Below are 23,421 nucleotides of genomic sequence, written 5' to 3' on the forward strand. Positions count from 1 at the left end.
AAAAAAAAAAAAAAAAAAAAAAAAATCCCAGTCCTTAGAAGGCTGAAAACAGAAGGATCACTATGAGTCTGATCTGTGTAGTGAGACCCTGTACTAAATATATTTGAAAAAAAATTTTTTTTAAATCTGGTGAAAAGGCCGGGTAGATGGCTCAGTGGAATAAGTGCTTCCCTGGCAAGAGCAAGGGCCTGAGTTCAATCCTCGTTTCCGGAAAATAAATAAATAAATAAATAAATAAATAAAATCTGGTGAAAGCAGGTGCAGGGGCGGGGGGTTCAATCTTGGGCCTGCCATGCTGGCCCCGCCCCTGGGGCACACTGAGACATTGAAACTGGGTGTGGTGGCACACGTCTGTAATCCCAGCTCTTGGGAGACTATAAACAGGCGGGTCACTACGGGTCAAGTTGATCTAGTAGTGAGACCCTGAACACCCTGTAGACCCTTCTGTAAGATACAAAAAACAAACAAGAAAAGGTTAATGTAGATGCCAAGTGCCACCCACTCAAAGGTAGTCTTGTGCAAACACGACCCTTTGTCCCCACCACCTTGTTGACCCCATCTGGCGCTGTGTGATTCCTGGCCCTTCACCAAAGTCAAAACGACCACAAACAGGAAACATTTTGACTCAATTCAGGAGGTTAGTGCAGAGCAACTGAAGACACTCAGGAAAGAGGACCCCAGAGCCGCTTCTGAAAGCGGCAAGAACGTGGGTTTGGAGGGAGCAGAGAAATGTTTGTTCTGTTCTGTTTCGGTTTTTCAAGAAAGAGTCTGGCTATGTAGCTCAGGCTGTGAACTCACTATGTAGCCCGGCTTGGCCTCAAATTCACGGTGATCCTCCTGCCTCAGCCTCCCCCGTGCTGGGATGACAGGTGTGCCACCACGTCCCTCTGGGGGAGGATTTTGAAGGGAATTCATGGCAATGCGTCTTTTACTGTAACTTTGAAAATTATAACACACATCATTTTTTAAAACTACACTTCACAGGGGCCGGGGAGATGGCTCAGTCGAATAAGCGCTTCCCTGGCAAGCGCAAGGGTCTAAGTTCAATCCCCCATTCCACCAAAAAAACCAAAATAATAATAATAATAAATAAAAATTTAAGCTACACCTCATAAATCCCTCCTGCTCTCCTCCACTGCCCCGGAGATTTTCTTTGATTTCTCGACTGTAAACAACCAGTCCATCCTGCATCCTGCAGCTCATTTCCACGAAGCGACTCCAACAACCAGCCGCTCTAGCGTGCGGCCTCCCGGCCGGCTCCAGCACCCGCCCGCCCGGAGCGCAGACAGGAGCCGGGGAGCCCGCGCTCTCTCACTCCAGCAGCGGGCTGCACAAACCAGACGCGTTCCACGAATCCTGAGCCAGAGGGGCTTCCCTGAGCCCACGGAGCCAGCGCGGGGAGCGCGGTGCTAGCGAGGGCCCCATGTCACCGTGTCGCCAGAATGGCCCCTGCAGGGCGCGCAAGCTCGCGGCCAGTGCTCCCAGCAACACTGCAGCAGAGGTCATTCCGGGGGAGGACCCGGGATCCACGAGGGGCAACGTCACTCTTTCTTGGCCTGTCATTTCCCCCCCACGCCCAGCGCTTTCTGCGTGTGTGTTCGGTTTTGAGACAGGCAGGGTCTCGCTAAATCACCAGGTCGCCCGGCTGGGCCAGAACTTGCGAGCCTCCTGCCTCGGCCTCGCAGCGCCGAGGGTCCAGCCGGGGCCGCGGCCCGCCCGGCTTGCTGCGTCCTTGCGCCTCCAGTGGCCAGGGCTGCCTCCCGCACTCGGCAGCTCCGCCTTTGCCTGCAGCACGCCCGCCCGCCCGCCAGCCCGCCCGGGTGCGAGAGGACGCGGCTCCGGCGGGCAGGGGCGCGGCTGCGACCGTCCCGCCACCAGGGGGCGCCACCGCCTTGTCCGACCCGGAGCCCGGAGTCTGAGCCCGAGCCGCGGGCTGCTCCCTGGCCCGCGGGGCAAGGCCGGCTCCAGGGCGGGCTCAACCCGTTTTTGCCGCGCGGGGAGACAGATACTAGCCTGGTCAGCCCCGCTTCAAGCACTCGCGCCGAGCGCCAGACAACAGCGGGAAAAGGGCCTTGTTGGGCAGGCCCCCGCCTCCGCTGTCCCCCAAGCCACGCCACTGCCCAAGATCTGAGTACATGTCTGCTCTCACCTGCTTTGGGGACCTGGGGTGGGGACAATGATGGTGACATGGTGTCCCAGGGCTGAGAGGGTCTAAAAGATTCCCACCCTACCAAGGCACTGGATCAGGGGACCCAGGCCAGCGTGGTGGAGCCACTTCCAGTGGCCCTGGTGGCTTGGAGGGACGTGGGCTGCTCTGGTCTCTCAGGGCCTTTTGTGGGCCGGGAGGAGACAGCCACCACTGTGATCGGGAAGGGAAGCCTCTCAGATCTCTGCAGCCAGGACAGTCTGCCTCGGCCATGGTGGCCTGAGCCAGCTCACTTAGAAAGAACTTTTTGGAAATGGCAGAGAGAAGCCTGGAGGCTTAGGGGCCCCCAGGACCACCCCATCAAACCCCTCACCTGTGACTGGAAGGCCCCGAGTTGCTGGGGTGGCACCCCACGGACGAGTGCGTCCAGGCCCCACTACCGTGGTGGCCCCCTTGGCCAGGTCCTCTCCCAAAGTGGGGTCTGAGGTCCAGGAGGGATAATCCTCGTCATCTGTGTAGCCTTGGGAGAAATGGGGCACGCTTGACCAGGTCCCCTGCCTCAAAGGCTCTGCTGCTAGGCCTCCCTTGCCTCCCAGAGTCTGCAGCAGCTCCCCAGGGCCCCACCCTGGCCCCCAGAGAAGCACCCTACTCTGACTCTGCTCCTTGGCCTCCTCCCGCCTGACCCCTGGTACCAGTGCAGGTGATCCCCACGTCTTCCTCGTGGTCACAGTTGTGCTTGCCCCAGCCCCCAGAGGGGCAGGCACTCAGCGAGGTCTCGCTTCCCTTGCAGCCCATGTCATCCAACCAGATGGGCCCGGTCCCGGGGCCATAGTGGGTCTTGCCCACTCGGGCCCGGACCTTTCCACATCCCAGTTCCCAGCAGGCCACAGTGGCATCCCGCAGGTCCCAGTTGTCATCGCAGACTGTCCCCCAGCGTGCAGCATGCCACACTTCTAGCCGGCCAGCACACCTGTTGGGCCCATCGGCCAGACGCACCCGGAAGGGCCCTGGGTGGAAGGCCCAGGGTCAGGAGCTGCAGCAGCCTTCCTGTGTGCCCCTCTCGCTTTGCCTCCTACTCACCTGATCCCCTAGGGATGCTGGCCGTGGGGGAGGGGGCCGGGGTCTCGGCAGATGGCTCCAGGGAGGCCCGATGGATATGCTCCATGGTGGTCTCAGAGGTCATTTCTTGGGGCCCTTGAGGGGACAACATGGTTGTGGTCCCTGAGGGCCACTCCCAGAGGGCCTGAGGAGTTGTCCTGGAGGTGGCGTTTGAAGCCCATCTGCGGGTAGTCTCCGTGAGCAGCTTTTCTGGTAACTCAGAGGTTCTTGTCGGGGAGGCCCCAGGGGCCAGGGTTGTGGTCTGTGAGGTCGGCTGTGGGGAGCTGTGGGTGCCCAGGCCTCTGGGGTGTTTAGTGGTGGGCGTCCTGGGAGGCTGAGTGGTCAGCCTCTTGGCACTTTTGGGCACCCACTTCTTAGTGCTTTTGGGGGCTTTCCCTGGGGCCCTGGTCGTTGTTTTCTCTGGAGCACTAGAGGTCAGGCCCCCAGAAGGTGTGGTGGCCAGCTCTCCTGGGAGCCAACTGTCCTGCTCTCTCCCCAGGCCAGGGAGCCAGCTCCAGCTGAAGGGGTCGGAGATGGTGTCCATGCCAGGACTCCCTGAGAGGTGAGCGGAGAAGAGAACACAGTGTGAGACATCGCAGTGACAAGCTTTGTCCAGCCCCCTCCTCCTCAGCCACGGACCAGATCCCAGTGCATTCATGGGTCAGAAATGTATGGAGGACCTCCTACTGTCACGCACTGTGTGAGAGAGCTGGGGAGACCACAGCAGCCGAAGCCAGCGCTACGCCCACCTCCCTGGCATTTACTGTAGATGTGACAGCCTCCTCGGCCCCTCGCTGTCCTTTCCTCTCCCCGGCCTCAGCCTTTGCTTTTAACGAAGGACCCCACATTCGGTGCCTCCTGGCGCCCTCATGCCCTTCCTCACTGACCCCTCAAGTGGTCCCCCGTCTGACAGGCCTATCCCTACCCTCAGACCCTCTGTATCTCTCCATGGCCCTCAGGAAGAGGGAGGAAAAGACAAACCCCATAGCATCAGGTGGAGTCACATTCCATCCTCTGAGTCACCACTGCTCACTCATCTTAAAATCTTTCTGATTAGCATGTAGACAGCCAAGGATCCGCCATATGCGGGAGAAGATTGGTCCCTTGCCCCTGGTTGCTGGGTCTTGGAGTGACTTGCCTGGCGAGAGAGCCTCTGCGCCTGAGGGATTTGGCCCAGGCACTACTCTCCCTGCCTGGTAAGCGAGCCTCTGTGTGCCCGAGGGGCTGAGCCATGCACTGCTGTCCCTGCTAACTGCATGATGTATAGCCAGCCACAGAAGTGGTCAGCCACAGCTCTGAGGTCACAGCCCTGTAGAGCTCCAGCCAAGCTGGGGGCACCCCCCCGTCAGCCACATTTGTGGCATCATCACACACTGTCCCTGGGAACATCAGCACAGTCTGCATGGCTCTGCTAGGAAGGGGCCCTGCGGCTCACACCTCTGGCTCCCATGTCCTGCCCTGCAGACCTGTTCTGGGGCTCCCTTTCACCTGAGCCTTTTCACCAGAATGGACAGGATCCATGGGCCAAGGGGACAGCTCAGTGGTCTAAAGCGCTTGCTTAGGCAAGTCTAGGCAATGCAAGGACCACTGTTCGATTCCCCACACCAGCCACGCCTGCCCCTGACAGGCTGAGCCAGCCACACACACACACACACACACACACACACACACACACACACACACAGAAACCCTGATCCATGAGTCTAAGGCCCCTCTGGTCCTCCCAGCAAGGCACTGAAATGGAGAGCATCTTGTGGACCCCCAAACTGTAAGGCGTCACCCCAGCTTGCAAGCACATGCTGTGCAGCTCTTTCCCTCTGAACGCCACGCGTTTCTCAAAGACCAGGACTGTGCACGGTCCATTCTCAGGGTCCAGCACCCTGCTCGGCTGAGGACAGGCCTCGGAATGGGGGGCATGAGCACAAGCACATGCCTCTGCGTCTCCCAGGGACTCTAGGTCCGCTTCTCTGAGGGAGGAAGCTTCGCTGGGAACCTGGAGGGAATCGGCTTGCCATTCCACCTCTGTGCGACTTGGGACAAATTGCTTAATTTCTCTGTGCCTCAGTCTGTTCGCTAGTAAAATAGGCAAAACATCCAGTGACCCAGACTTATCAAGTTGTACTGCAGTCATGTGTGGGAACGCACCGGGCCCAGGGCTGGGCTTGGGCACCAACATTCGTCTGATGCCCATGCCAACGTTCGTTTCTGTGCCCTTCTCCAGGAAGCCCTCCTGGACTTAGCGGGCGGCAAGGGCATCCTCACCAGCGCATGTGACCCCGACGTCCTCATTGTGAGCGCAGTTGTGCTTCCCCCAGGGAGCAGCAGGGCAGTCAGACAGCGCAGCCTCCGTCCCCACGCAGCCCACGTCATCCAGCCAAATGGGGCCCGCGCCCCAGCCAAAGCGGCCCGAGGCAGGCTCTGGCTGCCGAGGCCCCCCACAGCCCAGCTCCCGGCAGACCACGGCGGAGTCCTGCCGGTCCCAGCTGTCGTCGCACACCGTACCCCAGCGCCCATCATGCCACACCTCCAGCCGGCCAGAGCACCTGCTGGGCCCAGCCACCAGGCGCAGCTGGGGAGACCCTGAGGTAGAAGAGGTGCAGAGTTAGAGACAGGGAAGGTGGCAGCCTTGGAAACTGTGAGCCAAAAATAAGTCTCCTCCTCAAATGCGTGAATAGATAAATACATCTTTCCTCCTTAAAAAAAATTAAAGGGCTGGTGAGATGGCTCAGTGGTCTAAAGCACCTACTAAGAACAAGCTTAGCAAAGCACAGGGACCACGGTTCAATCCCCCAGCACCACATACCAGCCAGCCCGCTCCCTGGTGGGCTGAGCTGGCCACACACACACACACACACACACACATAAATAAATTTAAAAAAAAATTAAAAACAGAGAAACTGCTCTCGACTCTGCATCTTCCTTTCCCTGTCTTCTGCCTCTTCTTCCTCTTCCTCCTCCCCTTCTCGGATTTTTTTTTTTTTTTTTTTTTCCGGAACAGAAGATTGAACTCAGGCCCTTGTGCTTGCCAGACAAGCACTTATTCTACTGAGCCATCTCCCCGCCCCCTCCTTCTTGGATTTTTGAGAAAGGATCTTGCCACGCAGTTCAGGCTGCCCTCTCAACTCACTTTGTAGCAAAGGCCGGCCTCCACCTCACAGAAACCCTCCTGCCTCAGCCTCCCAGGTGTCGGGACTACAGGCCTGTGCCACCACGCCCCACTCTCCTGTCTTCTTCCCACGCATCCACCCATCTAGGCTTTCCTCCTCCATCATGCCTTGCTGGGTGCCAAGCAGCCGGGACTGCTGAGGTCTCTTCCGGCCCTCTGCTCTGGCTGCAAGGGACGAAGTCAGGCCTGGGTGGACGGTTCCTCAGAGAGCCAACCCAAATGACCACATGGCCCAGAACTCCACTAGCAGGGTGCTACCTCTGGTCAACTGAAAGCAGGACAGCCAAACATATTCTCATGCGAATGTTCAGAGCAGCGTTTTCCTCAACAACGCAGAGATATCCCAGCCATCTCCCCGAGTGTGACTAGGCAAGCGGAACATGGTGTTTGTCTTGGCAGTGACCTCAGAGATGTGGCCCCTAACGCATAGCAACAGACGCAGAAGTAAGGCCACTCCAGCCTCACCAAGGGAAACAGGCAGCAGCAAGAACAAGACCACGGGGTGGAAGAAAATGTCCACACACCACAAATATCCTAAAGGGTTAAGTGTGAAAATCTGTAAGGAATTCCTCCAACTCAATAGTTGTTTTCTTTTTTAAAGGCAACCTGATTTAAACTGGGCTAAGGACTTGGGCCTACGTTTTGTCAGAGACAATATGCAAAGCACCAACAGGGATGAAAAGCATCTGTCACTGCCCACCAGGGGATTGCAAATCCGAGGACATCACCTCCACCTGTGAGGAGGGTCCCCGAAAGACGAGCGTTGGTGAGATGCGGAGAAATTAGAACCCTCCAAGACTTCGCGGGAACGCAAGGTGGTGCACCATGACGGCTCCCGGAGAGACTAACCCAAGCTGCGACAGACCCCGCTGCCCCTTCTGGCTGCAGATCCAGCAGCATAGGACCTCAAGGAGACCCCAGCAAAGCGTTCCTAATGACTGAAACGTGGAAACAACTAGAAGGGCATCAGCTCAGGAATGGACAACAACAGTGGCGTCCGCACATACAACAGAACACCGTGCAGCCCTTAAAAAGAACGGAGTGTCCCTTGTGAAAACATGGACGAACCTTAAGGACATCGTGGTAAGAGAAAGAGCCAGCTGTGGTGGTGCACGTGTGTAATCCCAGCACTCAGGAGACTGGACTACACGGTGAGAACCTGACTCAAAAAAAGTGGCAAAGTAGGGACTGGGGAGACAGCTCGGTGGTCTGAGCGCCTGCCGGACAAGTGCAAGGACCCGGGTTCGATCCCTGGTACCTGAGTGCCGTGCCGGCCACCGAAACCGGGCTTGGTTGGTGCACACGTGTAATGCTAGCCCTGGGGAGGCTGCAACAGATCACTGTGAGTCTGAGCCCCACAGCGAGACCCTGCACTAAATAAATAAACAAATAAATAAATGACTAAAAAAGGGGGCAAAGTGGAATGCTGATGGCCGGACACTGGTACTTAGTGGGTGTGGAGGGAGTTTCGGTGTGGGAGGTCGTGACAAGTGCTGGAGGTGATGGGTGGAGGCAGCTACACAGTGGCAGGACCAGGACTGATTCTTTTTTTTTTAATTTTATTTATTTATTTATTTATTTATTTATTTATTGTGTGTGTGTGTGTGTGTGTGTGTGGCCAGCTCAGCCCACCAGGGGGCGGGGCTGGCTGGCATGTGGTGCTGGGGGATTGAACCGCGGTCCCTGTGCTTTGCTAAGCTTGTTCTAAGCAGGTGCTTTAGACCACTGAGCCATCCCACCAGCCCCTCTTTTTATCTTTTTTTTAAATTTTTTAATTTTATTTTAACATTTATTTATTTATTTTGTGTGTGTGTGTGGCCAGCTCAGCCCACCAGGGGGCGGGGCTGGCTGGCATGTGGTGCTGGGGGATTGAACCGCGGTCCCTGTGCCTTGCTAAGCTTGTTCTAAGCAGGTGCTTTAGACCACTGAGCCATCCCACCAGCCCCTCTTTTTATCTTTTTTTGTTGTTTTGCTGTTGTGTTCTCTTTAAAAAGAATTTAAGATAAATAAATACAGTTAGTACCACTGAGCTCAGTACACTTAAAAATACTTAAAATGCTAAATTTGTGTTGTATATAAAGTTAGGCATTGCTTAATTTTTTATGTATTTAGTACAGGGTCCACAGGGTCTCACTACACAGCTTGGACTCACAGTGATCCTCCTGTTTTCAGCCTCCCAAGTGTGGGGATTACGGTGCGCACCACCATGCCTAGTTTCAGTTGCCATCTCAGTGCGCCCCTGGGGCTGGGGCCGGCACAGCATGTGGTACCAGGGATTGAACAGCAGTCCCTGCGCTTGTGTAAGCAGGCGTGTTAGTCCACTGAGCTATCTGGCTGGCCCTTGCTTAACATTTTTGCTTTCTTTTGGTTTTTGTCTTTCTGAAACAGGATCTCACTATGCAGTTCAGGCTGGCCTTGAGCTCACTTTGTAGACTGGACTGGTCTTGAACTCACAAAGATCCTCCTGGCTCAGCCTCCCGAGTGCTGGGATTACGTGTGTGCGCCACCATGCCCAGCTGGCATTGCTTAATGTTAAGGCTACATCCTGAGAAGCGTACTGTCAAGCAGTGTTGTCATGAGACATCAGAGTGTACTCTCACAGACTAAGACGGCCCAGCGTCACTAGCAGTCTGATCTCACAGGGCCACCCGTGCAGTGCAGCTGCCGAGCAAAGTGTCATTGTGGGTGCAGGAATGTATCGTGCTACAATCCCAGGAAGACACATTCAGGCTCAGGGACAGACCACCTCTGCCTGGCTCTGGCCTTCGCATTTCTGCTGTGCCGCCTCATCTGAACGCGGGGACTGCAGCGCTGCCCGCGTCCTGGTGCAGCCAGCCATGGGAGCCGGCAGATGCTCAGCACACGTGGGCTGCCGTCACTTGGATGACCAGAGGCCTCCGGGGTGGTGGCTGGGTGAGAGCAAGTCCCCTCGTGTTCAGCCTTTCCAGCACCGAACCTTTCTAGCATCCCACCGGGTCATTCACACCGGGGCCTGGCTGACTCCCCGGCAGGACTGAGCCTTCCGTGCCCGCCAGAGGATCAGATCCACAGCCCACGGCCAGCCTTCACCACTGTCCACATCCTTCACCATCCCGGGGCCAGGTTCCAGACAACCGGGACAACCTGACGACCCAGAGCCCCACCAGCACGCCCCTTCTCCTGGGAACCTCGAATACCAGACTCTTTGGCCACGGTGGTCTCCGCCTGTGATATTACTATGACATCAGCATGCCTGAGCGACAGTGAACCTGCATTTGAAAATCTCCACCATCCTCAAGACCCGCGGGAAGGAGGCCATTTACCCCCATTTGCAAAAGGAGCAGCCTGGTTATATGCAAGTTTGCAGTGTCAGCACTCAAGAGGGTGAAGCAGGGGGGATCTCTGCGAGTTCAAGGCCAGCCTGGGCAACATAGTGAGCTCAAGTCCAGTCTGAATTACATAGCAAGACCTTGTCTCAGAAAAACAAAAATAAACAAGCAAATAAAAAGAACCAGAAAGCTTCCCTGGGGCCAGCGAGATAGCTCAGTGGACTAAACACCTGCTTAGGCAAGAGCAGGGACTAGAGTTTGATCCCTGGCACCACGGGCTGCTCTGCCCCCACCCCCGGGCACACTGAGCTGGCCACCGAGTCCTGGCATGGTGACACGTGCCTGTAATCCCAGCGCTGGGGAGGCTGAAAAAAGGAGGATCACCATGAGTCCAAGCTGCATAGTGAGACCCTGCACCAAACAGATTTAGAAAGAAGGAAAGAAAGAGAAAATAAAGAAAATCTCTCTAGCAAAAAGGCTAAGTGACTTCATTAGCAGAGCTGGTCCAACAACTTCGTGACGGTAGCACACCCACACCGTGGGGCACAGGGAGCCAGAGGCTTGCGACAGTGGGCACTCAGCTCACCCTGCTTCTCCTGAGGCCAAGCTAGAGAAGGAGGCCCTTGTTCAGACAGGATTAGAGATATTAGGACGCAGCTGGAGAGCAAGAAAACCAGCATGCTTCCTTCTGAGACAGAGGCCCGCGCCCCTTCACATCTCTCTTGGTGAGAGGGCCCCAGGAGCAGACCCCAGCCAGGAAAAGGGGACTCACCCGCGTCCGGTCCCGGCTCTCGCGGGGTAGTAGGAGAGGCTGCAGGAAGCGAGCTGCCAGCTGTCCCTGGAGCCAGGCTCGCTGTGCGGGCCGTGGGTGGGGTGGCCGCCTCTGTGGATACTGGGCTGCTGCGGTCCCCTTCAGGGGCTGTGGGGACCACGTGGCCAAGGGGCATGCCTGAGGCCGGGAGAAGAGATTCCTGTGCCACTCCTTTGGGGGACACCAGGCTGGGGTGGGTGTGAAGAAGCAGGGAAGCAGAGGTGGGCAAGCTCAGCATCCAGAGGGGAGAGGGGCCCCGACCCCAGGAAGGTGCCAGGAGGCGGCCCAGCACCAGCCAGGTCTTTCTCTGTCTGGGTCGAGGGTGACATCCCGCGCTCCATCCCATGTTGAGCAGTCGCCCTGGCCTCTACTTCCTCTCACAGCTCTGCCAGCCCCAGCTGTGACCTTCTAAACGTCTCCAATGCCCCCCAAAGGGCAAGAATCTCCCGCCTGAGAATAGCTGGTGGGGACAGTTCCAGACAGACGTGGGGTGCGGCAGGCAGGCAGCCTGAGCAGAGCATGCGGGCAGAGCGGGGCCACCCCTCCAGTCCTTGGGCTGCCTCTGGGCACCTGCCCCACACCCTCACCATCACACACAGCCCCCGCATCCTCGCGATGGTGACAGTCGTGCTGGCCCCAGGGCCGCGCGGGGCAGAATCTCAAGGCTGTCTCGTTTCCCAAACACCGGAGGTCATCCAAGACTATGGGGCCGGACCCCTCCCCAAAGAAGGCCCCACCGGGAGCGGCCAGCGCTGCCCCGCAGCCCAGCTCCCTGCAGACCACGGCAGCGTCACGCAGGTCCCAGGCATCGTCACACACAGATCCCCAGCGTCCCCCATGCCAGACCTCCAGGCGGCCAGCACAGCCATGAGGCCCATCGGCCAGGCGCAGCCTTGGAGCAGGGCCTGGGGAGAAAAGCACAGGGCAAGTGGAAAAAACAGGGAGTGGGGTGGGGGGCTGGGGGGGCTGAAGGAGGCAGGGGACAGGGCCGTCCCACATACCTGTGCAGACCAGGCCAGCGTCCTCACTGTGGTCGCAGTTGCTCCGGCCCCAGGGGCTTCGGGGACAGTCCCGGAGGGCCTGCTCGCCTCCTCCACACCCCACATCATCCATCCACACGGGGCCCGATCCAGGCCCGAATCGGGCACCCCCGGGGGCGGCCAGCGCCCCCCCGCAGCCCAGCTCCCGGCAGGCCACCGCAGCGTCCCGCAGGTCCCATCCGTCATCACACACGGTGCCCCAGCGGCCGCTGTGCCAGACCTCCAGGCGGCCGGCACAGCTGTGGGGGCCCGAGGCCAGGCGCAGCCGCTCTAGGGGAAGGCAGGGAGGGCAGAACGGTGGCAGGGCAGAACCTGCATCCTTGCTGGTAGGACTAAGCCTTTTGGGGTCGCTAATGGGGGACAGAGGTCTGGGGGTGCCTACCTGGGCGGGGGACCCCAGTCGTCAGCAAAGGGGCTCGGGTGGACTTGGCCTGCTTGGGTGGCCGGGGGCTTTTCTTCCGGGGACCACTCTGGGGGCCCCCAGCTGGGCGGGGGGCTGGGGAGGAGACAGTCGGGAGCCAGGCCCTCATCCTGCCTGCCACCCAAGGCCAGGAAGGCAGCCAGGGGGACCAGCCTGCTGTTGGGAGGACCTCGGGGCTCACCATGAGTTACAGGGGGCTCCTTGGAGGCAGGGCTCAGCTCTGCAGACAGCCCCAGCCACAGTTCCCCACCCAGCGGGGAGGTTGAGTCATCCCGGGAGTCTGCTACCCGCTGGCCTGCAGAGAGGGTAGCCAGAATGGGGTCACTATTTGTCCCTGAGAGGTGTAGGACTGACCCCAGGAGTCCCTGACTATAAGTGGGGGGTCCCCAAAGGTGGGACTCCTGCCTTTAGAGGGCTGCTGAGCAGCTCAGACTCGGGGGCACCGAGGACCTGGGCTCGGGCCCTCTGCAGGAGGATGCAGACTGGCTCACCTGCGCAGACCACGCCTGCGTCCTCCTCGTGCGAGCAGATGTGGGCCTTCCAGCCCCGGTGTGAACAGAGGCCCAGCCGCCCCTCTCGGCCCTGGCAGGCCAGCTCGCTGAGCCACACAGGCCCGGTGCCCTCCCCAAAGAAGGCACCCCCAGGAGCGGCCAGCGCCCCCCCGCAGCCCAGCTCCCGGCAGGCCACCGCGGCATCCCGCAGGTCCCATCCGTCGTCACACACGGTGCCCCAGCGGCCGCTGTGCCAGACCTCCAGGCGGCCGGCACAGCCGTGGGGGCCCGAGGCCAGGCGCAGCCGCTCTGGGGGTTGGAGGAGAGGTGTGGTCCATACCAGCGCGCACAGGCCAGGGCAGGGGTGGGCGACGGGCCGGGCTGCCCAGTGGGTGCTGAGGACACAGCACGCCAGATCGGACACTGAGGTGTCCAGAGGGGACTGAGGACAGCAGGGAGGTCACAGCAGAGAAGGGGCAGCCAGACGCCTGGCAGAGGGACAGGACGGGGCACAGCAGGCAGGCAGGGAGGACAGGGATGCTCAGGGACACTCACCAACTGCCTGGGTCCCCAGCAAGGCCACTGCAAGGAGGCGGGCAGCCGGGGTGAGGGAGACACAGAGGCCTCCCACCCAAGTGGAGCCCTGCTCCAGGGCTGGGGGACACTCGGCCTGGCGGCAGAGCCCCGAAGGTGGGCTGGGGACAAGGTTGGATGGTGGGGCCCCGGGGTCAGGTCCCTTGAGTGCTGAGGCAGAGACAGGGCCTGAAGAAGGCTGGGTCCAAGGGACCAGCAAGCAGCCACAAAGCAGGGTGTTCCAAAGTCGGGAGCCATAGCCAGGGTAGGTCACTCACCAAGGAGGCAGGCCAGGACCCTCATGGGTGCAGAGCCTGGGGCAGGGCTGGGGCCAAGGGGAAGGAGGAGGAGGCAGCGCCCAGCCAGGCGCCCGGGAGCAGGAGCAGCAGGCAGGGCCCAGGCCTTGCAGGAAGGAGAGAGGCTTCGGGAGGGGCTGGGCTGCGGGGCTGGCTGGCCGGCGAGGCTGGGGAGGGAGGGGTCCGCAGCAAACACCCACTTGAGGGGAGGCGGCCAGAGCTGGGAGATGCGGGAGGGCCAGCCCCTGCCCCCTCTGTCCAGCCAGAGAAGAACAGTGGGGAGCAGCTGCAGGGGCCTCCTGGATCAGGAGAGGCGCCCAGAGACCTCCTGCAGACACCCACCAGGCAGGGCCAAGGGGAGCACGTGAGGCTGAGGTCCCCAGAGGGGGAGCAGAACTCAAGTCCTTGGGCAGGAGGGTGGGATGGCCAGGGGTGCAAGCTCAAGGAGGGGGTGTTGTGAGAGCACACACACACGCTCCACACCAGCCAGCTGTGAGGGGAAAATCTGGTAATGGGGAGCGTGACTCAGAAGGGCTGGCAGGGACCGGGCCATGAGCTCACGAGCTCCCGCCTGCTCTGTTCTAGCCATTAATGTCAACTGGGAGAGGAGGAGCCAGACATGAGGGGCGGAGGGGTCGGGACTGGAAAAGGCATCAGAGATGAGGCAGCGTGGTTCCAGCTTTATTAACAAATGGGTGTAAAAAACCAGATGGGGCCGGGGCCCTGCGCCCAAGGAGCTCTGGACCCAGGCTCCCAGCTGGGAATGCAAGCTTGCTTGGCCCCTCTCCCACCCCAAGTGCATCCCCTGCGGGTCCACGAGTCCACACGCAACACAGGCCTGCGGCCACATGAGTACTTGGGCCAGGGGCTGGGGTGGGCGCAGCTCTGGGAGTCGGGCAAGCAGAGCTCTTTGTTCACTCAAATCAGATGCAGCACAGCATGTGGAAGGAAAGGCTGGCCCGGAGCAGGACAGCAGGATGGGCAGGCGGGTGCTCCTGTCCTCGAGCCTGTGTCCTCCTGGGTTGGCGGCTGCTGCACAGGCGCCGCTTGCTGGCTGCTGGGCTGGGCACTGCACTCCTCCGCTCTGGCCCCACCGAGGTCACAGGTCTTTGCTGAACTCCTTCACCAGGGTGTAGCCCATGCAGCCCCAGCCGCCCTCGGCCTGGTAGCCGCAGCCCTCCAGCAAACCCACTGCCCCCCATGCAGCCACAGCCACTGGGACCACAAGCCGGGCCCGGGGCTCCCCCACACCGCCTGCCCAGGCTCTGGCCCGGGCCTCAGCGAAGGCCAGCAGCCTCTTGCCCACGCCCCGGCGGCGGTGCCAGCGGGAGACAGAGAGGCGAGTGACCCGCGCTCCATCCCCTGAGGTGGTGCCAGGGGCCAAGGCCAGGACCCCACACACATCCCCAGAGCTCCGCACAGCAACCCAGGGGCCCCCCAGGCTGTCAGGAGGAGGCAGAGAACCCCACCGGGCTCGAAGGCCCAGCTTTACAGCAGCCACGGCCAGGAACACAGGCAGCAGAAGGGCCAGGGCGAAGGAGGCCAGCACAAAGCGCAGGCCACTGCTGGCTGCAGCCAGGAGTAGCAGGGCAGGCGGCCGAGTGAGGGCATGGAGAGCCACGCGGTTTTCCGTGTCCTTCACACCAGCCTGCGGGAGGGGGAGTGGGGGATGTCAGCCATCCAGCCTGCGAGAGAGCCCTCGGGGAGGGGCGGGGCGAGCAGGAGGGAAGATAGGTGGAGGGGGCGAGTCAGGGGCCATGGGTGGGGCACCCACCATAAGGAGCCAAGGAAGTGAGCCTTAGAGAGTGGGGCAACCGAGGCCACAGCCCTACTTAGCAGAGGGGTTGGAGGCTGGACAGCTGTTTAGCTGTCTGCAGGGCAGACCGAGAGAACTGGTGCTCTGAGTTCCGGGGCCCTTGATCTGCTAAGGCACTGTGGGCTGGAGTGCAGGTCGGAAGGAGACGCTGAGACGAGGACCCACGCAGAGAAGTGGCCCAGGAATGCAAGGCCCCTGGTGGCCTCCATGCGGGTCGTGGCTGGCTGGGGCGTAGCCCAGCCCACCTACAGCGCTCCGCTCTCACCTTCAGCATTTCCAGCACTAGAGGCTTCTCATCCTCCCGCATCTCCCGCACGGACAGGTGGCTGGGGGCCATAACAGCCCCCAGGCTGCCGCCCCTGCAAGGGAGCTGGCTGCGCCTGGGGAAAACGCGTAGTTTAGCATCAGGGGGCACCTCTGTTCCCAATACCCCCAAGGGATTTTCCAGTCCCGCCACCTTGGACGTTGGTGAGATGGGCGCCCCATATACGGCGACCTTCCCGGTCTCCCCATTCTCTCCCTGAGCCCCGGGTGATCTCCCCAAAACTCGCTGCGAGCTTTACACCTCACAGCACCACCCCAGCGCCGTCATGCACGACCCCTCCTCACGCAATCCCCGCCCCGCTGCAGCGCCCCACTCCCCGAGCTCGCCACAGCTCAGTGGTGCAGTGGCAGATCCCGCGAGCACCTCCAAAGGTCGCTCAGAGCCTTTGACAAGGTGTAGGGACCGCAGGGTCGAGAGGGGGTCGCTGGCGGAAGTGACGTCCACTCGCGCACGGAGGCGGGGCTGCGCCAGCTCTGGGCCCTAGCAACCGTTGCCAAGCTCCCCAGCGAGGAGCTGGCCAGGAGCGACATTCGCACAGCTTGTCCGCGCGGGGGACCTCTCCAGCCACTGCGGAAAGGTGGCTACTGGCAGGAGGGGGCAAGAGCGGTACTTACTGGCCCAGGAAGACGCTTCGACTTGAGCGTGGGGAGTAAGTGGCGAAGTGTGGGCCGAGTGTTCTGGGTGCCCATCCCCAGGGACCTGTACCCGACCCCACTGCGCCTGGGACGGGTGTCCTTCGAAAAAAGAAGCTCCCCCTACCCATTTTTAGATGAGGGCAGCAGCGTGATTTAAAGCGACCAGGTGCCAGACCCTGCACTCCGAGTCCAGTGCCTTCCTGCCAGTGGCCACATGTCACACACACACTTCTTCAAAGGATAAGGCAACTGAGCGCTGAAGCGGTTGGATGGCAGCGACCCCAAGATTCTTTTTTTTTTTTTTTTTTTTTTCTGTATTTAAGGGTGTTCGGGGTCTTACTACTACATCGGCCTCGTATTGATTCTGTTTACAGCCTTCCAAGTGCTGGGATTACAGGCCTGCGCCACCACGCCATCTCGGCCCCAAGATTCTAATCCAAGTGAGTCACCTGTGAGCCAGAAAGACTAGACTCCAAAGCCACCCCCCCAGCCCACCGCATCCTCCTTCCCCGCCCCCCCCAAAAAAAAAAACACAGCAAAAGAGATTCTGAGACTTTATTAGCAGTCTCCTTTCTGCTGGGCGGACCCCAGGCCAGTCAAAGGCAGTGAGTTGGAGCCTCAGAGGTGGGTCTCCTCAAAACGTGTGCACCAGCTGGACAGCGGGCAGCGTCTGCACGATCTGGATGGATGGCAGAGTCTGTGGACTCACGACCCCAGGCCCGGCCCCTGCAGGCACCACCTGTACCACCTGGGGTGAAGGGGCCGCAGATACCGCTGCAGGGGCAGAGATTGGACCAGGGGCTGAAGGGGCCAGGAGCTGCAGCGTGGTGGTGCCTCCCCCCACGCTGTTCGTCTCCAGCAGCTCCGCAGAAGGGGCACTGCGGATGATGAGCAGTTTCTGCCCAGGTGGGGCCGAGGCCGGAGGCTCGGGCAGCCCCGAGGGCAGGGTTTCCACCTCTTGCACACACAGGCGCGTCTGCTCCCCATCCGCCCCGCTCAGCACCAGCACACTCTGCAGCCCCTCCTCTGTCTGCAGTGTCTCAAAGACGACATCCTGCACCATGCCCGCATTGGCCTCACCATCCCCGGCCTCTCCAGGACCTGGGGCCGCAAGCAGTTCCTCTGCTGTCTCACTCTGGACCACCAGCAGGTTCGGGGTCTCAGCGGTCACTGCTCCTCCACTGGAGCTGGACAGCTGGCCTGCCAAGGGCTGGAGCTGGACCGTGGTCACTTCCTGGGCCGGCTGGAGCTGGACTGTAGTCACTTCCTGGGCCGGCTGCAGCTGGACCGTGGTCACTTCCTGGGCCGGCTGGAGCTGGACCCCACTAACTTCCTGAGGTCCTGCGTCTCCACTCGCTACATTCTGCAGGACAATTAGGCTCTGCCCTCCCCCACTGGCCCCTGCTCCATTCCCTCCCTGCATCCCCAAGCCCCCAGGGCCTGGCAGCCACACCACCCCTGTGCCCTGGCCAGCCTTTCCCACAGTCCGAGGGCCCTGTCTGGCTGGGCTGGGCCCAGCACCTGTGGAGGGCAGCAGGATGAGCTTAGGGGGTGCGGGTGGGGGCGGCGGCTGGACACTGCTGGGGATCAGCTGGAGGCCCTGGGCTGTCTGCACCAGGAGAAAGGTCTGGGAGTTGGGTGCCGTGGGGCCAGCTGCTGGGGCCTGGGCCGTGCCCCCAGCCACCTCAAGGGAGAGTGTGGCCTGGAGGTGGGGGAGCACGTGGACATCCTGCGTGGCCAGTGGGGTGGGGGGCTGGGCACCAGCTGCGGCGGCTGAGGTGCCGGAGGGCGCCTGGGCAGGGGTATGCGTCCTCATGTGCCGTTGCAGGTAGGCGGCCATGACAAAGCCGCGGCCACACACGGGGCAGGCAAAGGGGCGCTCGGCTGAGTGCGTGCGCTGGTGCAGCAGCAGGTTGGACGAGTGCGTGAACGTCTTGGGGCAGAGTGCACAGCGGAAGGGGCGCTCGCCCGTGTGCACGCGCTGGTGCTGCCGCAGGTTGGAGGTTTGCGCGAAGCTCTTGCCACACACACCGCATGCGTGAGGCCGCTCGCCCGTGTGCACATGCCGGTGGCGCCGCAGGCACGAGGTGTTGCGGAAGGCTTTGCCACATTCGTTGCAGGCATAGGGCCGCTCGCCCGAGTGCAGACGCAGGTGGTACTGGTAGTGCGATGACCACTTGAAGGTGAGGCCGCACTGGCCACAAGTGAAGGCACGCAGGCCCGTGTGCACCCGCTGGTGGATGGCCAGCAGCGAGGAGCGCTTGAAGGCCTTGCCGCACTCTCCACACTGGTAGGGCCGCTCGCCCGTGTGGTCCCGCAAGTGGTAGCGCAGCCCAGAGGAGCCCTTGAAGGCCTTGCCACACTCTGCACACTTGTAGGGTCTCTCTGTGGAGGCTGGGGCAGGTAGCGGAGGGGCGGGGGCGGCAGGCACCAGTGGCTCCTGGGGACAGGTGACCTCGGCAGCTTCAGCCTGTGGGGGCGGGCGCCCAGCAGCAGCCTCCTCCACGTGGCTCTGCTGGTGTGCCAGGAGGCTGGCCAGCTGGGGGAAGGCACCGTCACAGCTGCCACAGCGGAAGGCCTGCCCGCCCGCTGCCCGGTGGCTGTGCTGGTGACGGGAGAGGCCGGTCACAGTGCGGAAGGACTTCCCACATGGCAGGCAGGTGAAGCCTGGGGCAGCGACTGCGGAGACAGGAGGGGGCTGCGACAGGGGCGAAGGCAGCGGGGACAGCGCCGCAGGAGGCTCAGACTCTGATGCGGTGGCCTCAGGGGCAGGTGCGTCCAAGGGCGAGGCGGCAGGCCCCGGGCAGGGCTGATGCTCCAGGAGCAGCTCCTCGCTGCCAAAGCCCTGCTCGCAGCCGTCGCAGCGCAGCACCAGCTCCACGGTGGTCTCCGCCGCAGCCAGGAAGAGCTCAGGTACCACAGGCGGCGGCGGGGGTGGCGGGGCAGGGGGCGCGGGCGGGCTATGGGCCGGCGGGGGCCGCTGCAGGAAGCCTTCGGCCACAAGGTCAGGGCCAACCCCGCAAGGCTCTCGGGGCGCAGGTGGAGGAGCAGTGTGGCCAGGAGCGGCAGGGCCGTGCGTGCGCTGGTGCAGCAGCAGGTTGGACGAGTGCGTGAAGGTCTTGGGGCAGAGTGCGCAGCGGAAGGGGCGCTCGCCCGTGTGCACGCGCTGGTGCTGCCGCAGGTTGGTGCTCTGTGTGAAGCTCTTGCCACACACGCCACAGGCATAGGGCCGCTCGCCCGTGTGCACATGCCGGTGGCGCCGCAGGCTAGAGGAGTTCTTGAAGGCCTTGGGGCAGTCCGGGCACGGGTAGGGCCGCTCGCCCGTGTGCTGACGCAGGTGGTACTGGTAGTGCGACGACCACTTGAAGGCCAGGCCGCACTGGCTGCAGGTGAAGGCCCGAAGGCCCGTGTGCACGCTGCGGTGGATCTGCAGCAGTGACGAGCGCTTGAAGGCCTTGGGGCAGTCAGGGCACTGGTAGGGCCGCTCGCCCGTGTGGCCCCGCTGGTGGTAGAGCAGTGCAGAGGAGCCCTTGAAGGCCTTGGGGCAGTCGGGGCACTTGTAGGGCCGCTCGCCCGTGTGTGTGCGCTGGTGATGCAGGAGCCGGGACGACCACCTGAACGACTTGCCACACTCCCCGCACTCATACTGGGCTGCTGGCGTGGGAGCTGCGGGCGCCAGCTTCTCCCCAGGGCCCTGGGCCGCGGAAGCGGGTGCCATGTCTGCTTGGGAGCCAACCATCACACCTGGGGGCAGGGATTCCAGGTCAGGGCAGGCAGCCCGGGCCACCACCCCAAGTCACCTCGCGGCTGGGGACCTGACTCAGGAGTAAGGTTTCTAGGCCAGGTTTCTCCTTTGCCTGAGGTGGAGGAGGGTGTCGACCCAGACTTTCAGGGCCTAAGCAGAAAGTTGCCAGCAAGCAGGACCTGGCTGCCCAGCCCTTGGCACCCCACACCCAGCCCAGCCTGCCGTGAGAAGGCTGGGCGGAGCTGCCTCTCAAGCACCTGGCTACCTAATCTACTGTGCTCAATAACCCCTGGGTCGGTCGGCATGACACTGCACATCTGGGATCCTGCACTCAGGAGGCTGAAGCTGGGGGATCTGGAGTTCAAGGCCAGCCTGGACCACACAGTGAGACTCTATCTCAGAACACCAAAACAATTTTTCAATAATTTTTAAAAGGCCTTAGAGCTGGGCATGGTGGCACATGACTGTAATCCAGCACTCAAGAGGCTGAGGCAGGAGGATCTTTCAAGTTCAAAACCAGCCTTGGAAAAAGAAAAAACAGCCTTGGCTACAAAGTGAGCTCAAAGCCAGCCTAAGCCACATAGTGAGACCCTGTCTCAAAAAAGCAAACAAAAAACATGGAAGACCTAACCCAAACCCCACCTCAACACTTGTGCCCCACTTAACTCTTTTTTTGGATACCGGAAATCGAACTCAGGACCTTGTGTTTGCCAGGCAGGCGCTTGTGCCACTGAGCTACATACCTGGTTCCCACTACACTCTAAAGCTGTGGTGGTGACCGCACAGCACCCATGCCAGTCACCTTATTAACTGGAGCACTGACAAAGTAAAAACCATCAAAAGGGGGTGCTGTAACATTCCTGCCCCGCTGGTGGCTCTCAGCCGCGTAACTGTCCCCACCACAGGAATAGGAGGTGATGTTAGAAACACTGGCTTCCCTGTCAACTAGAGGTGCAGGGCCCGGTGAGCAGAGGCCAGGGACACTTCTCAAGGGAGACCCAGTCCAAGTGCAAGAGAAACTGCACTACCTCCCCCAGCGCTTGCCCGGAGCCCAGGCCCCTGGCCTCCCTCCCGAACCTCACTCTTTCCTGAGATCTCTCCAGGCTCCCCTTACCACACCCACACCTTTTCAGAGGAACTCTGCGAAGTGTGGCCCATGCCTGTGCTCCTAGCTACTCCAGAGGCTGAAGCAGAAAGAGGGAACGGTTGAACCCACCATGGACAATTCAGTAAGGCCTTGTCTGAAAATAAAAAGTGCTGAGGAAGGGCTGATGAGATAGCTCAGCAGACTAAGCGCCTACTTAGGCAAGTGCAGGGACAGGGGGTTGATCCCCAGCACCACAGGCCTTGCCGGCCCCAACCCGGGGCACACTAAGCCAACCACCGACCAGGTGGTGTGGCACACACCTGTAGTCCTGCTGTAATCCCAGGGCTGGGGAGGCTGAAAACAGGAGGATCACTACAAGTCCAAGCAGGCACAGTGAGACCCTACACTGAGAATATAACTCAGTGATGGAGAGCTTCCCACAATGCACCAGTCCCTGAGTTCAGTCCCCAGCACCACAAAACAACTACACTCCATGCCCAGATGCAGCCACGCCTCTCCTCTCTACCCCTTTGGAACAGATAAGCTGGCATCCATAATGGCTCCCACTTCAACTGCAGTGTGGCCAAAAGCTAGGTGAGTTTTCTGATTCTGTGCCTCCTTGTCAAAAACTTAAAACCCCACTCAACCAGTCTTCTCTGAAAACGGGAGGTTGGATCCTCCACGGCCAAGGATCCTGCCCACCTCGCTGCCTCCCCTCTCGGTAATCAAGTGTCAGGACACCCTGGTTTCCCCTTCGCCTGACGCGGAGGAAGGGATGGACTACAGTAGGAAGCTGGGCCCTTCTCACCAGGCCTTGATCCAAGGCACTCATCTCTGCCCTGGGCAGCTGCAGTGTCTACCTACCCCACGTCCCCACCCTGTATGTTCCCAGCGCAGCAGCCTCATAGACCCATCAGGAGTCGCCTTCCGCAGACCCCACTCCAGGCGGGGCCTCTGCTTCCGCGGCCTGCAGCTCATCCCTTCCATTCCCACTGCCGCCAAGCCCAACAAAGGAGGCTGCGCACCTCCCTCCACATCCTCAGCGCTCGTCTGGCCCGAGAGCTCCTCTGCGAGGCCTCCTCCAGCCGCCTGCCTCTCCAGCCGCCTGCCTGGGCTCTGCAGCCGTTCTAGCACTCCACCCTCCCGCCCACCCGTGCGCTCTCGGAGGCGCCTAGCACTGGCTAAACACGATACAGCAAGGGGCTCAGCCTCCAAACAGACCCTTCTCTGTCAGAGTCTCCTGCTTTCCTGGATTGAGCAGTGTCCCTGTCTCGACCCGCACGCCTGCAGTGTGGCAGCCGTACGCTGAGCCTTGCCTTGGAAGCTCCTAGTGTCACACCAGGAAACAGGGACCACCACTCCACTCCTTATCGCCTCTGCCTCCCCAGGCTAGAAAGTGAACGCCATGCAGCGGGCCTTCGTTTTGCCCACCGTTGTATCCTGGACCCTGCACAGCGTGGCACGGTGTATGCACTGTGAACGTGTCAGGAGCAAGAGGGGTAGGCTCAAAGGGTTTTCCCTTAAAAGACTAGCCCCCTTTCAAATGTGAGCAGCTCCGCGTAAGACAGATCACCCCAAGGATCTGCACTGCTTTTGAGAAGCGGGCACCGCCCTAGGCACGAGGCATCCACGCTCCAGAGTGGTGCGGGCCCATCCCGGGCTTTGGAGCGGGCTGCACTGCCCCTTTAAGAGGATGCGCCTGCCGCACACCCGTCTCCACCTTTGTTCCGACAAACCGGAGGTCGCACTACAGCAACAAAGATTCTGCAGTTTTCCTCGAGTGTCTAGGACACTGTCACTGGCCTTCAACGAATAACGTCCCAGGAAGGGGTGACATTAAGCCGGATGCTTTGTAAAATGTGCACCTTGCCACGCCCTCTACACGCAGCCCCTTGCCCTTTAAGAGGGTGGAGCCGAGGCCGAGCGCAGATCTCGGAGGCGAAACGGCGGCCTCCCCTTTAAGGCGTCCCTTCCGGTTTCACGCTCGCCGTTTCCCAAACTACTCCGCCCTCTGGCCCGGCCCCTCCCCCAGGGCGCCCCCGGTTTCTCACCTGCGCCCGGGTCGGGTGGACCCAGGGAAACCCCAGGCCTTGCCGCGGGGACTGACGGGAAGGTAGGCCGGCGAGAAGCGGCGGCAGCGAGGGGCCGGGGAGGGGCGGGGGCGCGCGCCCTCCCGGCGGCCCGGGCGCGAGGCACCCAACCTTTATCGGCGACCGCTCGCGCACACAACCCCGACGTCGCCTCGCGTCATGACGCATGCACGTGCGCCCCCACGCCAGGCCCCGCCCCTGACCCGCGGCCTGGCGCGTTTACCGAGTCGGTTCTGCGTGGGGCGCGTGGCGCGCTCCCTTCCCCGGGAAAGGCCGGGTTCCCCGGTGGCGGTCCGCCTTTGTAACCCTGGCTGGCCTCCTCCAACGACCCTCCTGTCTCAGCCTCCCGAGGGCTGGGATTACTGGCCACGGC

General features: G+C 61.1%; 4 protein-coding genes across 9 annotated transcripts in view; 1 reads left to right on the plus strand and 3 right to left on the minus strand.

Annotated features, from left to right (window-relative positions):
- Ssc5d (scavenger receptor cysteine rich family member with 5 domains) overlaps positions 1 to 13,439 on the minus strand; it is a 26,395-nt gene extending 12,956 nt beyond the window's left edge. Inside the window, exons 1-12 of one of the 3 annotated variants that reach the window (XM_023707928.1) lie at positions 13,333 to 13,439; positions 13,037 to 13,063; positions 12,482 to 12,790; positions 12,172 to 12,285; positions 11,952 to 12,065; positions 11,531 to 11,839; positions 11,117 to 11,434; positions 10,491 to 10,667; positions 5,507 to 5,824; positions 3,227 to 3,799; positions 2,839 to 3,153; positions 2,520 to 2,666 (exon numbers count right to left, since the gene is read on the minus strand). In XM_023707928.1, the coding sequence (XP_023563696.1) occupies positions 2,520 to 2,666; positions 2,839 to 3,153; positions 3,227 to 3,799; positions 5,507 to 5,824; positions 10,491 to 10,667; positions 11,117 to 11,434; positions 11,531 to 11,839; positions 11,952 to 12,065; positions 12,172 to 12,285; positions 12,482 to 12,790; positions 13,037 to 13,063; positions 13,333 to 13,357 (2,746 nt within the window). In that variant the 5' untranslated portion in view covers positions 13,358 to 13,439. The remainder of the gene's footprint in view (positions 1 to 2,519; positions 2,667 to 2,838; positions 3,154 to 3,226; positions 3,800 to 5,506; positions 5,825 to 10,490; positions 10,668 to 11,116; positions 11,435 to 11,530; positions 11,840 to 11,951; positions 12,066 to 12,171; positions 12,286 to 12,481; positions 12,791 to 13,036; positions 13,064 to 13,332) is intronic. The other 2 variants (XM_023707929.1, XM_023707930.1) reach the window with 2 other exon arrangements.
- A 579-nt stretch (positions 13,440 to 14,018) lies between these two features.
- Positions 14,019 to 23,092, minus strand: Nat14 (N-acetyltransferase 14 (putative)). Of its 3 annotated transcripts, none has more exons than XM_023707933.1 (3): positions 23,010 to 23,092; positions 15,432 to 15,546; positions 14,019 to 14,998 (listed from the first exon to the last, which is right to left on the minus strand). In XM_023707933.1, exons 2-3 carry the CDS (start codon positions 15,501 to 15,503, stop codon positions 14,450 to 14,452), a joined length of 621 nt encoding a protein of 206 aa, XP_023563701.1. In that variant the 5' UTR covers positions 15,504 to 15,546; positions 23,010 to 23,092; the 3' UTR covers positions 14,019 to 14,449. The 3 variants fall into 3 exon arrangements, with proteins under 3 accessions (XP_023563701.1, XP_004647731.1, XP_023563702.1); XM_004647674.2 differs by lacking the exon at positions 23,010 to 23,092 and adding an exon at positions 15,855 to 15,932; XM_023707934.1 differs by lacking the exon at positions 23,010 to 23,092 and adding an exon at positions 15,732 to 15,787.
- Znf628 (zinc finger protein 628) lies at positions 16,673 to 23,085 on the minus strand. 2 transcript variants are annotated; one of them, XM_023707931.1, is made up of 2 exons: positions 23,010 to 23,085; positions 16,673 to 19,870 (listed from the first exon to the last, which is right to left on the minus strand). In XM_023707931.1, exon 2 carries the CDS (start codon positions 19,863 to 19,865, stop codon positions 16,761 to 16,763), a length of 3,105 nt encoding a protein of 1,034 aa, XP_023563699.1. In that variant the 5' UTR covers positions 19,866 to 19,870; positions 23,010 to 23,085; the 3' UTR covers positions 16,673 to 16,760. The 2 variants fall into 2 exon arrangements, with proteins under 2 accessions (XP_023563699.1, XP_004647732.1); XM_004647675.2 differs by lacking the exon at positions 23,010 to 23,085 and adding an exon at positions 20,997 to 21,119.
- The window catches only part of LOC111814455 (WAS/WASL-interacting protein family member 3-like), a 10,750-nt gene continuing 9,692 nt past the window's right edge, over positions 22,364 to 23,421 (plus strand). The window contains exons 1-2 of the mRNA XM_023707976.1: positions 22,364 to 22,422; positions 22,991 to 23,071. Coding sequence (XP_023563744.1) covers positions 22,364 to 22,422; positions 22,991 to 23,071 — 140 coding nt within the window. The remainder of the gene's footprint in view (positions 22,423 to 22,990; positions 23,072 to 23,421) is intronic.

This window comes from Octodon degus, unplaced genomic scaffold, assembly GCF_000260255.1.
Source record: "Octodon degus isolate 3935 unplaced genomic scaffold, OctDeg1.0 scaffold00320, whole genome shotgun sequence".
NCBI classification, from domain to species: Eukaryota; Metazoa; Chordata; class Mammalia; order Rodentia; family Octodontidae; genus Octodon; species Octodon degus.

What these genes read in the sequence shown, in the direction of transcription:
- Nat14 (XM_023707933.1), bottom strand. Translation starts at nt 15,503, where the DNA reads ATGGCCCCCAGCCACCTGTCCGTGCGGGAGATGCGGGAGGATGAGAAG. An exon ending in TAGTGCTGGAAATGCTGAAG is followed by an intron (nt 14,999 to 15,431) that starts GTGAGAGCGGAG and finishes CCCCTCCCGCAG; the next exon opens with GCTGGTGTGAAGGACACGGA.
- Znf628 (XM_023707931.1), bottom strand. Translation starts at nt 19,865, where the DNA reads ATGGTTGGCTCCCAAGCAGACATGGCACCCGCTTCCGCGGCCCAGGGC.